This window comes from Trichomycterus rosablanca, chromosome 2, assembly GCF_030014385.1.
Source record: "Trichomycterus rosablanca isolate fTriRos1 chromosome 2, fTriRos1.hap1, whole genome shotgun sequence".
NCBI lineage: Eukaryota > Metazoa > Chordata > Actinopteri > Siluriformes > Trichomycteridae > Trichomycterus > Trichomycterus rosablanca.
In genome coordinates, this window is record NC_085989.1 from 29,129,682 (window position 1) to 29,143,647 (window position 13,966).

At 36.5% G+C, this 13,966-nt stretch overlaps 1 protein-coding gene across 1 annotated transcript in view; it reads right to left on the reverse strand.

The window, feature by feature from the left end:
* Positions 1 to 1,489: 1,489 nt before the first annotated feature.
* Positions 1,490 to 13,966, reverse strand: part of ppp1r9a (protein phosphatase 1, regulatory subunit 9A) — a 61,775-nt gene continuing 49,298 nt past the window's right edge. The window contains exons 10-17 of the mRNA XM_063014000.1: positions 13,614 to 13,764; positions 12,524 to 12,630; positions 12,068 to 12,131; positions 10,380 to 10,449; positions 8,243 to 8,282; positions 6,136 to 6,240; positions 3,491 to 3,673; positions 1,490 to 2,042 (exon numbers count right to left, since the gene is read on the reverse strand). Coding sequence (XP_062870070.1) covers positions 1,836 to 2,042; positions 3,491 to 3,673; positions 6,136 to 6,240; positions 8,243 to 8,282; positions 10,380 to 10,449; positions 12,068 to 12,131; positions 12,524 to 12,630; positions 13,614 to 13,764 — 927 coding nt within the window. The 3' untranslated portion in view covers positions 1,490 to 1,835. The remainder of the gene's footprint in view (positions 2,043 to 3,490; positions 3,674 to 6,135; positions 6,241 to 8,242; positions 8,283 to 10,379; positions 10,450 to 12,067; positions 12,132 to 12,523; positions 12,631 to 13,613; positions 13,765 to 13,966) is intronic.

A 13,966-nucleotide genomic window follows, 5' to 3' on the forward strand; every position in this document is an offset into this window, starting at 1 on the left:
AAGACAAACTCAATTGGGGACCTGATGTTGTTCAGAAACAAATATATTTCAGACAAAATTTTGCTTTTTAAAAACTGCTTTTTAAATTCTCTTTTAATGTTCCAATGTCTAGCTTGCATTGCTGAACATGCACAAGTCCTAACCATCTTCCAATCCATGGGATTATCTAAGCCTTTAACAAAAGAGTTTTTCCTTTTACTGCAAAGTGTGCAAACAACTGCTAAAGTGATATATGACTGACGGTAACTATGATTGTTTATATCTAAAGTCATAATTGTTTTAAAAATTCTGCAAATTGTCCTGGTCTCTAATTCATTAACATAATCTAAAACAGTGTTTTGTTGTGGTAAGGGTAAATCTTACACTGTAAAAATTACTGATAACTTTGATCCAAGACAAATTTTGTCTTCAAAGATATTTGCAGGGACTCTTAAAATTGTAATATTGTTTACAATGTTGTGATGTGCCCCAGAATTAAGCATGATTTATGCATTTAAAAACATTAAAAGACACAAGTCTTTTAAATAAGGACTTCAATTTCAGAGTTTCTTCTGTGATTAAGACCTTATGCAGTATTAGAGTTCCATATTTTGTGTAAAATGTACATTTTAATTTATCATCATAGCTTCATAACAAAACTAAACTAAATATCTTTTGGTACAATTTAGTAAAGGTAAAATTACAGTAAAATCATTTTGATATATTTTCATTTTTACTACTCATTTAAACTGGAGCTGACAAACAAGACTATTGTAAAATAGAGAAAAATCTGATTACAGTTATAAAATTGGTGTTAAATAATAATGAATAACTCCGCTTTATATGCAGCTTTATCAGCTACTGAATGACATTTGGATTCCATTTCTTCACGCACTCAGAGCAGCTAAGTTAGACAAATTATATAAAGCAGCTGGGAAGGCAGCATTTGAGTCTATATGAGGATCTAGTTCAGTCAGATGAGGAGAGCTAAAAGCAGGTAGCAGAGAAGAAGAAGAAACTGGAGCTTGTACAAGACATCCAATAATCCCAACTCATCTTTGGATCTTTGAAGTGCATTTCTGGTACTGAACTCTCCAGATCTTGTATGTGGTATCTTCAACCTTCTTTTCTATTATTCCATAGTGTTTTATTTCTTGTAGAAGGCTTTAGGTTTTTTCCCCCTTAAAGGTCCATTAAGGGTACAGGAAACTAAACATTGAGTCATTGTAATACAGCCATAGGTATACAATATTCACTAGGGTTTGATGGAATTAGTGTGAGGTCTGTAAATGTTTTAATACTTGGAATGGCTTTCGTCTCACAGTAAAATTCAGTATTCCAGTGAGCAGCACTCAAGCTGTCTGAAAAAGCAACACAGACAATGTGATAGCAATACAGTCCATCACTCTGACCTGTGCATTTTAGCCAGGAGATCATCCACACACAGTAAATCGCACATCTGATAGAAAATGGCATATTTGACATATATCCCATATATATATATCCTGTATATATGCATTATAAATATGTCTAAAGTTGCTTATGAATTTATTTTAAGCTTATATGTACTCTGGCAAAATGTACATTTTCTTAAAACCCGAATAAATAGACATTTCTCAGACAATGAAATCACAGAGAGAGATCAATCTAAAACCTTTGTAAAATAAAAAAAATCTCATCTAAAATTAAAACTACATAAAGTCCTTCTGAAGAAACTGAATCTCAATCAGGACTGAGTGATTTGGTGGCAGCTCAGTAGCAGTGCCTTTTTCAGTAAGATTGTGTCTGCCAAAACAGCCCTGGTTTGCATCATCAGTTACTTAAGTGATAAAAAAAGGCCAAGCGTAATTCGGGAGTCACTCTGTTGCACCCATTCCTGGCTCTGAGATCTGGCTGTTTTTGCGACATTGTTTCTCTACATGCTCCAGTTCTTTCTTTTGTAATTTTTCATTCTGCTTTTCCACCTTTTTCTTGTTTTTGCAGGCCTTCTCCATCATCATTTTTAGGTCCTTAAGCTTGTTCTCAATCAAAGCTCGGTCCTGAGCGGAGGCTACACCTAGATCCTACAAAGGGATAGAAATGCACAACATATAAAAGATAAATATAAATGAGATTTTTATTTACCGGATATTCAGTGCATGGCTAATTACCACCAACTATTTTAATATGTTTCTGTTACTTAAAAAATGTAATTGTTGTTAATTAAAGTTTAAGGTCTTGAACATGTCATACATGGATCAGCAACACTTTAAAACTACTGACAGGATTAGTGAATAGCATTTATTATTATTATTTATTATCATATCTATTTTTTTTTTTTTTATCAGCTGTTAATGTATATATTAAACAGCAGGTAAACAGTCAGCTCTTGAAGATAAAAATGGACATGTAAGGACGTAAGGATCTAAGCAACTTTGACACGGGTCCTGGAAGCACAAGGTTCACTAATGTCTGAGGGGAGCAAAGTTTAGTTCATCCAGACCAAACCCATTATAAAGTTACACTAGCTACACTTTGCTGGTGTAAAAGAAAGGTGTCAGAATACAGAATACACCTTTCTTTGTACAGAGTTGAATAAATGCGACATGTGAAACTGGAAGTGGACCATGGAGAAATGGGAAAAAATGGCGTTGTCTGATTACATTATGTGGATGACCAGGTACATGTGTGTCACTTGCCTGGGGAGGAGACTATGGGAAAAAGGCAAGTTTCATAGTAATAAAACTGCATTATTTAGGGTAGTAAATGATATATTAATGTCCTATGATGACATATATAATACTGTATACTATAATATTTACTGGACAGACTGTTAAAGGTCTCGGATACTACAAAAGTGAAGTATGGTGTTCCACAGGGGTAAGTATTGGGACCTCTAATATTTACACTCTACATGCTATAATTAGGGGAAATATTTATGAACATGTCATCAATTTCCACTGTTAGTCAGATGACACACATGTATTGTGTAAACTAAATAAAAGACTGTTGACATTATCACTGATTTTGAAAGAAACAGAACAAGGTAAAATCTAGGAATAAACTTGGAATAGAACAAGAGTGCTAGCATCTGGTTCAGTACAGGTACAATGCTATACGATGAAGCTCGAGACATCAGGCCATATTTAGTGCTCTAATCAGGTGGTAAATGAGCTGTAGGTGATAGTATTCAGGCAATGTGAAGCACTTGTGACAATGCTGCAAAGAGTGAGACTATGACTAGTGCATTTTGGGAACTGGAGTTTGTTACAATTAGGCCAAAGCAAAAACAATATATTTCCAATACAGAATAATTTTACTATACAAACACACATGATTGGATATAAATTTTAGACAATCTAAAATTTTAAAATGTCACTTGTTTTCTATTATAAATATTATTATAAGCAAAAATAAAATCAAAGTGGGAATTCGCAAAAAGTCCATTTCTAACTTGCTTTTTAAATCAAGATTTTCAATATGCAGTTTCTTTCATACCAGGTCTTAAGTCATCTTAGGAGTCTGTACTTACCTTTAGTGCTGCACTATCAAGCTCCAGAAGCTGCTCTCCATCTATATTTTTCGAAGTGAACTGAGAAATGTACTGATCCAGATTTAGGCCCATAAGCCAGGAACACACTTGCTGACATGGCCAGTCCAGCACGCTGCAGTTCTGCCACTGGTGCTGCTTCACTGGCCGCTCTTTATTTAGAATCTGGCCCAAACACACAAATATTCACACTTTTTGTAAGATCAGAAACAGACAAAAATGCACAAAAATATATTTTAAAATTCAATACAATTTAAAATTCAATACAAAGTTGATCTTTTATGTAAATGTTTAGTCAGCTAGTCATTGGGCAGCAACACAACACATAAAAATATACCAACATGGGCCAAGAAACTTGTTGGTTTAAGGATGTCCAAAACAGCTGATCAGATTTTAAGTTAGTACTAATCAATTTATAACTTAGTTTTCAAATGTATATTTTCCAAATTTAGTGATAGTCCTCTCATACCAGATCTTATATATACAGTGTATCACAAAAGTGAGTACACCCCTCACATTTCTGCAGATATTTAAGTATATCTTTTCATGGGACAACACTGACAAAATGACACTTAGACACAATGAAAAGTAGTCTGTGTGCAGCTTATATAACAGTGTAAATTTATTCTTCCCTCAAAATAACTCAATATACAGCCATTAATGTCTAAACCACCGGCAACAAAAGTGAGTACACCCCTTAGTGAAAGTTCCTGAAGTGTCAATATTTTGTGTGGCCACCATTATTTCCCAGAACTGCCTTAACTCTCCTGGGCATGGAGTTTACCAGAGCTTTACAGGTTGCCACTGGAATGCTTTTCCACTCCTCCATGACGACATCACGGAGCTGGCGGATATTCGAGACTTTGCGCTCCTCCACCTTCCGCTTGAGGATGCCCCAAAGATGTTCTATTGGGTTTAGGTCTGGAGACATGCTTGGCCAGTCCATCACCTTTACCCTCAGCCTCTTCAATAAAGCAGTGGTCGTCTTAGAGGTGTGTTTGGGGTCATTATCATGCTGGAACACTGCCCTGCGACCCAGTTTCCGGAGGGAGGGGATCATGCTCTGCTTCAGTATTTCACAGTACATATTGGAGTTCATGTGTCCCTCAATGAAATGTAACTCCCCAACACCTGCTGCACTCATGCAGCCCCAGACCATGGCATTCCCACCACCATGCTTGACTGTAGGCATGACACACTTATCTTTGTACTCCTCACCTGATTGCCGCCACACATGCTTGAGACCATCTGAACCAAACAAATTAATCTTGGTCTCATCAGACCATAGGACATGGTTCCAGTAATCCATGTCCTTTGTTGACATGTCTTCAGCAAACTGTTTGCAGGCTTTCTTGTGTAGAGACTTCAGAAGAGGCTTCCTTCTGGGGTGACAGCCATGCAGACCAATTTGATGTAGTGTGCGGCGTATGGTCTGAGCACTGACAGGCTGACCCCCCACCTTTTCAATCTCTGCAGCAATGCTGACAGCACTCCTGCGCCTATCTTTCAAAGACAGCAGTCGGATGTGACGCTGAGCACGTGCACTCAGCTTCTTTGGACGACCAACGCGAGGTCTGTTCTGAGTGGACCCTGCTCTTTTAAAACGCTGGATGATCTTGGCCACTGTGCTGCAGCTCAGTTTCAGGGTGTTGGCAATCTTCATGTAGCCTTGGCCATCTTCATGTAGCGCAACAATTCGTCTTTTAAGATCCTCAGAGAGTTCTTTGCCATGAGGTGCCATGTTGGAACTTTCAGTGACCAGTATGAGAGAGTGTGAGAGCTGTACTACTAAATTGAACACACCTGCTCCCTATGCACACCTGAGACCTAGTAACACTAACAAATCACATGACATTTTGGAGGGAAAATGACAAGCAGTGCTCAATTTGGACATTTAGGGGTGTAGTCTCTTAGGGGTGTACTCACTTTTGTTGCCGGTGGTTTAGACATTAATGGCTGTATATTGAGTTATTTTGAGGGAAGAATAAATTTACACTGTTATATAAGCTGCACACAGACTACTTTTCATTGTGTCAAAGTGTCATTTTGTCAGTGTTGTCCCATGAAAAGATATACTTAAATATCTGCAGAAATGTGAGGGGTGTACTCACTTTTGTGATACACTGTACTTACCTTTGTCTACTATTTAACATCATCTATGCCAGGGATGGGTCTTGTATTAATTAATTTAAATACGTTTCTTATAAAAACAACATCCTAAAAGAATTAATCATTTAAAATCATGAACATAATCCTAAGTGCCAGCTGTGTGTCTGCAAGTAAAGGGTCTTTGGGTCCCGGAGTTTAAAAAAAGAAGTTCTTTAAAAACAGTATTAATAATTAAACACCAAGCAGCTGTCATCACCGATAACTGTGAATATGAATGCAACATGAAAAACCACTCTATCCAAGAAAACATGCCTCACCTCATCATCAATCATATCCAGACTCTGGCAAACGCAGCACACAGGGCAACAAAAAATGTGACTTGGTTAGATTGGAAATACACATATTATGAGAGCACAATCTACTAACTTAAAACTGGAACATTCTGAGCTGCAGTGTGCACTGTGATTGCAATAGTTATACTGCTAAACACCATAAAGATCCTGTGTTATTGGTCTTACCTCATTAGAAGACAGTGTGCTAGTCAGTTTGGGCTTGTTGATAATACCACTGATCTCTGCTGAGCTAGAGCTGCTGATACTGAGGTCATTGTGTAAATCAGGAGCCTGGAGAAGATAAATCACAACTTGTCAGCATTAAAACATACCAAATATGTCATGGCCTACAGAATCAGGAAGGTTGTTGATTGTTGTTGAGGCATTTATAATACCTATTCAGCTAAGTGAAAACCTACAAAAACCTGTATGTGTATACCCACGTGAATTACTGAGTCAGGTGTTTTAGCCACACCAATTTGTATTCTATTTTTTGTTTCACCTTTTCCCTATCTACTCGTTTTTCAATTCCCTGATAGCAACACCTTTGCCAGTTGCACCAATCCCAGCCTGATGGCAAAGAGAGCAGAAACGCCCCCTCATTAATGCAGTTACCAGCTGCTTCTTTTAACTCTCCAGTGGAGGCGGCTCACACAGAACTGTATCACGTACGAAGAGACATGTTATGCTATCCGTTGATCATCTTCTTGTGCAGGGTCCTTAACCAGCCAGTAGAGGCCACAGTGTGAGGTATGGCTAATTATAAATGTCAGCTTGATAGAACATCTAAGATTCAAACTCAAGAACTCAAGATCTCAGTCCTGGTGGGCTAGATCATTAGACTGCTGCACCATCGGCCCAGCCACACCAATTTCTCGTGTAAAATGTGGGGTCCATAAAAGGTTTGTTGAGGAGAAACTTTGGAATAAATTGGAACATCAAATGAAAAAGACGCCATCTCACTCAACTTTAGTATTACAAATGTATTTTTTACTTAATGGATACATATTTCCACAGACAAACTAAAAATCTTGTGAAAAGCTTTCTAAGAGGAGTAAAGGCTGTTAAGGCAAATTAACAAGTTAAGGAAAGCTCATGACATATAATGACATGCCCAACAAGCTCATGATCAGTTGTCTATATTCTTTTTGGCAATATAATATAAAAGCAAAGGGGATGAAATCCATATTAATGCCTATGGTTTAGCCAGCAGATGTATATTAATGTCATTAGGCATTCACACACAGCACTATTGGTCATGTCTACTTAAACATACAATTTATAAGGTACTGTGACAATAACAGTATTTTGAATGTGTAATGAATAACCCTGTTCCATCACAGATGGTCATTTGCTTTGCTGGCTGTTTTGTTTCACAAGCTTTCATTCTGAGGCTGGGTCTAAGCACTAAAAGCACCACTATCATACAAAACAGTTTTGCCTTAACCTCAAACGTTGGAGCTGCTCAACAACAGCATTAATGATTCAGCAGTTTTGCATGATATTAAAAGCTTAAATTTATTACAATTGTTTAGGCAATTATTTATACAGACAGTAAACAGTGGCAAGATAGAGAACCTGGGTCACAGTTTAATGTGGGTTGCCCTAAAAATAAAAATGTAAATACATACAAACATGGCAAAAAGTTCTATAATGTATATACATTTGTGGCATGACCTTTTAATACCGTGTGTCTTCTGTGTGCCTATGCAAACTGGGCTAGTACAAACTGTTCTATTGGCAGGGAAAACCTAAACTCCAATCATATACAAAGTGGTAATTCGACCATATGGTCAGTGCAAGCTGCAGTGTAAGAAAGAAGATTATCTAGGTCCATATAATCATCAACAGTACTTAAGTCAACTTAAGTTTAGATTTATTGTGTGAAGATTGAAGTAGTGTTTTTCTTTGTATTGGCTGTAGATGATCATGATTATTAACAAGGAGTTTAAAGGTTAAACACTACTTTAAACCAAAAAAGATACCCTACTATGTTACAGGAACTGGAGTAAAGGCGTGGTTCTATTCAGCTGTGGTTAAACCAGAAATAGTATACAGTGCACCTTATAATGTGCATGTGTAGTAAAAAGAATGTAATGTGGAATTTAGCATGTGCATTAAATATAGTGCAGACTACATCCAGATTACATTACAATTACAAATTACAATAAATCTGTGACAGCCTAAATAAATAGCTTGTTTATATTTCAATGTATTTAAAATCTAAAAGCATTTAGAAAGGTAAAATACCACAGACCTTGGTGCTGAGTATAATATTAATGACAGATCATACCTTGCTTGGTTTCTCTGCGCTGTTCTCTACTGAGGGTTCTCTGGAGGTGAAGGAGGAAAAATAAGTTACTAAAACATATACAGCATATAGACTACTAAACCACATGAAAAAATTAGTAATAACGGTTTGGCTAAAAACACATTTTAATAATACAATAATAATTTTCGGAATTAGCATTTTTTTTTAATGTGGCAATTATTCCAGAAACCGGATTTTGCAAAATGATCATTATTACTCCTCCAACATTATTCACAGTTGGCACTGTAGTATTAAAATACAGTTTTTCACTTGCATCCAATAAAACCTCCATTCGACTTGCAGATGTTTATCATTCATTACTTCAAAGTAAGCATTTTCACTGTTCCCGTGGCTGTTGTAGGCCCAGCCATAAATTTGTAAGGCTTAACAGAGGTCGTTGGGAACTCGCAAATAAATAGCACAACTAAAAACAGAAAACTTTTAAGATATATGCATTCTGTACTCATTGGTCTTCTACTTTGTTTTGTAAAGACAAAGCCAATGTACTACTGCTAATGTTTGTCTATTAAGACTGGCTGGCAGAAAATTTGCTTTTAATCACTCAGAAGCAATAGGTGTACAAAGCGGTGGCTATGTATTTTGGCCATTCTTTGCATATTTAGTTAGTCCCAATGGCATGTTTCACAGGCAAATTAAGTTTAACACTGCATTTGTGTACACTTTTATATTGATTTGATGTTGTTGTAATGTAATGCACATTTTCGCATGTCTCAGTGTACCAGCCTGCTGTTACATAATGATGTGTAATCAGTAATCAGTGTAGATTAGTACTTTGAGCTTTAATGTGTGAAATTCTGTGTTTTATTCAGTTTAGTTGTGCCCAGTGCATCAGTCTGAAGCTGAGCTGGTACCATAATCTCACAAAGTACTGTGTTTGAGTTATAATCATTTAATTCAATTTATAAGAATTCAAAAAAATAAAAACTCAATTTTCATTTAATTTGCTTAGCAATTTTTGTTTACAATGGTACATCCTGGGGCTTTATTTATGAATCTTTAATAACACTTTAAAACCTTCATTTTCTTTCTTTTGAGCAATTCAAAGGTGGACTTGCTCTTAAACTGATGGACCTTTTCTTTAGCATTTTCTGCTAGAGAGCAGAACTCAATACATGCAGTTAATAGGTGTGTATATGTAAATGAGTTTAACCTCTTAAGAGCTTTGATTATCTTATGCATTTTTCATCTTGTTTTAACCTTATTTATTGGTGTCACTAGATGGCGGATGAAAGCGTCTACTAATGGGGACAACAAGTCTAAGCTAAGCAGAACGAGGCAAAAGGCATAACAAAGCCAAAATGTAACGTCCCATATATGACTGTAGAGTCTCGAAAGGTTAAGTTAAATTACAATTTATGAACAGCACGTGGGTGAAGATTTTGAAACCTTTCGTTTTGCAAAAGGATATTTTAAACACTCTGGGAACTTTTAGGAAATGTTCCTATGTACGCATTTTGTAACATGGCTCAGTAGATGGCAGTGAGCAAAGCTAAGAGTTGTGTCCAGCTACATTGCTATTTTGGCCAGCAGAGGGAGCATTAATTAGCTCCAGGTGGACAGTTTTCTAAATATGACGGTTTCTCCCTCTCTGTTTTGCCAGCTCCTTTGTTGGCAAACCTGATTTTCTCTAAAACTGTGATACTGAGTAGTTCTCCACTGATGTGCAAGCTGCCAGCACACTTATTTGTTTCTGGGAACTCACCCCGTGTTATGGCGTTTTAGGCCTCACAAAGGAACTGTCTAAGAAGATCGGATTGCCCAGATTGAGGTGATGTGACGTTCCGTTTCCAGAGCGGACGGCACCCGCAAATTCACAGGATAGTTTTGACGGTTCCCTATCTTTCCTTTATCAGAGAACTGAGTTGTCACAGATGGCCAGAGCATGCTCGTCATTTTGACAACCGGTTCTCAGAGACCCACTCGATTACACATTCGGGATAATTCTACACATTCTACCCAAGTCCCTGATTTTTGCTCCTGCTGCACCTCAGAGTTGACCTAGATGGACAACGGTGGTCTGCTCAGAGTGACACAGCTAAAATACAAACAGCAACAATAAGGTTTTCATTTATTAAAGTTGGTATTTCCATCTTCTTACCCCATGTCCAGAATTTTCTTGCTGTGTTTATCACTTTGATTAGTAGAAAGGTTTGATGCCACTGGGGGACCTGCAGAGAAAAGACGTTTCAGGTTTTACACTTATATCTACTGGCCCTCAAAAAGTCAATTTAAAAATGTTACAATTAAGGAATTAAAAAAGTTAGTAGTTTTAAAATAGGTTACTTAAACAGTTTAAATACATGGTTTTACTAAAGCCTTGTATAATTATTTAACTACTATTTAATGTCAACCTGTAAAAATGGTGACTTTAACTCAGGTGTTAATTACAAATTCATATTATTATTAACTTCTTACACCAATCAATGTTTTATTTTAAACAATATTTACACACATCGTCTTAAAACTGTACTGGTTGTTATTTGCAGGCTATATTATTAACTGAAATGCAGCCTGCATGTATTTATCTGTTACCCGCTTTTATCTATTCATTAAATTTGAAACAAGGCACCTGAATTGAGCTCTAACATGCTAAGTTTGAGTCATGACAATGCTAACAGACAGTACTATTTCGGAAGGAGGGAAGGCTGAATAGGTAATCACTTCCTTGCTGCTAAAAGTGTGGTTCTCTGTACATGAAGAAGCACTCTGTAACATGTCAGGGGAGGTGTGTGCTGGTCTGCAATCGTCCTCAGACAGAGGATGACGGCAGAGGTCACCAGAGTGCACAGGTAAATAGAGTAAGTCCAGTTTAGGACAATGCAAGAAAAAAAAACTGAAGACAAGCATTTCTGCAAACACTTTCAGCAGGTGAAATAAATAATCATTGGTATAAAGATTTAATAGGCTAAATAAGTTGTTATCAAGATAATAGATCCTGTGCTTAGCCTAACACTGTGAATGTCTAAAGTATGTTTTAAAACTTATGACTACTAAACTACTAAACAAATAAATTAACAATTTTAACATAAATATAGAGAATAACCAAAAACCTTAAACATTGGTCTCATCTTTTTAAATGCCTTTAAAATGGCTGCATGCACATTTATAAAATTAAACGTTTTCAGAGACATTTGGATTTTATTGGTTTTGTTCTAGTTTATTGGTACACATTACAAACCTTAACAAATTTGAGTTCTTTAATATAGTTTATTGTGGGTTGTCTGGAATACGTACAGCAACTTAGATTATTAATTTGTCAGTGTAGGTTCCTTATTCATCATTAAGTAAATAAAACTGTATCTCTTCCTCAAGGTTGGAAGAAATATTCATACTGTCACATCTTATGCTGATAGCAAATGTATCCAAGTAGTCAGATGTAATTTAAAGTCTATCATGAATTAAATGCTGCTGGGACATGGACAACACTGTCTGCAGTCAATGGAGCTTTACATCAAAATGGGCTTAGAGGCTGCAATGCAAAAACATCTTCTGCTTTTTTATGTCTATTTTATTTTGGAGCAAGGGTTTTTTCTTTGGAATGACATAAGTTTAGACAACCTTTCTCGCAACAAAAGGCAATAGAGGTTTCTTTTCCAGTCTTGCCAAAAAGAACTAGCCCTATTTACACTGTAAAGCCAAAAGTATATAAACTAGAGTTAAGCAAAATATTTAGGGCTTTAAACGTAAACTAAAAGCCAATATAGAATTTAACAGGAATGCAGTTTAAACTCAATAGGACTGGGGTGATATCAGAAAGTAAATAGGCGGAGACTGCATGGTACTTACTCTCACTGTCAGAAACTTTAGTGGCTCTGGACTCATCTTCTCCAGGGGGCAGTGTATGAGTACCCTACAGAGTTAGAGACACTTAGTTCAGGTTAAACAAAAAGTAGCCTGAATTTAAAAGATTATACTAGCAAGAGTGTTTAAAAGATTATAGTAGCAAATGACTATACAAGCAATAATCTCTGCAAAATTTAGAATATTTTAAAGTCACTTGAACATGTTCAAATCAGTGTCAGCTAAGCAGCATGGCATCTGAAGCAGATGGTAACAAATAATATTACAGTAATGACTGTGAAATCATTACAAAAACATCTGTAGGTGGTCAATATATATAAACAGATGTAAATACACTGTTTGTTGATATATTTTTTTTAAACAGTTGTCAACTTAGAACAGTATATGCCACTTGCTGGGTCTTCAACCCCCAATCACGTGATAGTATGTCTTGTATCATACCCTTTGTTGGTGGCTCTTTTGACCCGTGGTTAAGCTGATGTTGTCTCCAAGCTGCTGGCTCTGACCCTTCAGCAACTCACTGCCCACACAGACTGCCTGGGGCAACTCTGACACACATGACATGACCCGAGAGTTACACAACACAGCACAATACACCCACTTATTATTAGTAAATTACTCCATTCTTATTGTAGACAACACTGATTTCTCCAAAGCTCTGACATTTAAGGCATGAGTCCTTTCAAAGCGTTTTCATTATACTATTTCTGCACATCAAAAAATTAACTTTATTTTACTGACAGGACAGCAAAAGCTCGTTGTAAAAAATATCTTCCAGATGCGTGATTATCATCGCTGTTGGGCCACTCTCTAAAGTGCCTTATTCAATCTCCATGCATCCTAATCACTATTTCAGCACTGCCCACTCTTATCTCTGTCATTTTGGCAGAATGAGCACATTTGCAGGGCTTCTGTGCCTAGAAAACCACTTTATGTTAGTGAAAAAGTGCAGCCTCATGGAAAAAACACAGCTGAAATAAACAAGATTATTACTCAAAGCTTGTTACTTTAATTACTGATGTGCGACTTGGGTCAATGAGAGAAGAAAGCTGATATCTGTATTATATGCTGAGCAAACTGAAAACTACAGCACCATTTCATACAAAATGAAGTCCCAATTTGTGGATACTTTTTAATAGATGAGCCATAAGGAATGATAATTTTTACACAGTCAGGTTCTGTCTTGTAACACAAAAGTACTGTAGTGCTTTTATAAATTATATTTATTATTTATTAATTTTTATATTAAAACTGTGAACAAATAAACCACCAAGTCTGCCATTAACAATCATAAAGTGAACTTTACTTAAGATATTGACTTTTGTCTTCTGATTTTATGCACTGTACAACTGGCTGTACAACAAGGTGTTCTTGGTTTATCTAATTGCATTTGATAAATCATCTGTTTTGTGTTTAGAAAGGATAAATAAGAGAATGCCTAGCTGATGACCATTACTTTAGTAAATGAATTACTGTGTAAAGCTAGAAAGGTAAAGACAGACTTATAGTCCAAATTGTGAGTGTTGATTACCTCCAGGAGTAAAGCATCTCTCAGGACACTGCCGGGTAGCAGGCCCATCAAACAGATGTCCGTGGCTCTCCACTCTGTTGTTATTATTGTTGTTTACTTGAATGCCATTTTGTTTCATCAGCTGCAATAGTTCAGACTCCAGCTCTGCAATCTGCACAAGTTAATATTACTCTCACATATAATACTGTGTTGGCTTCTTGTTATTTACATTCTGACTGTCAACACAAGCTTCTGGGTGGAATTTAAACCATTCTGTGACAATCCGTCTTATCAATCATTTATCTCTAGTACAATAAATTGTAAAATGTATATGAAGACCAGGGTATGTGTGTTGACACTCCTTTCTGAATTTT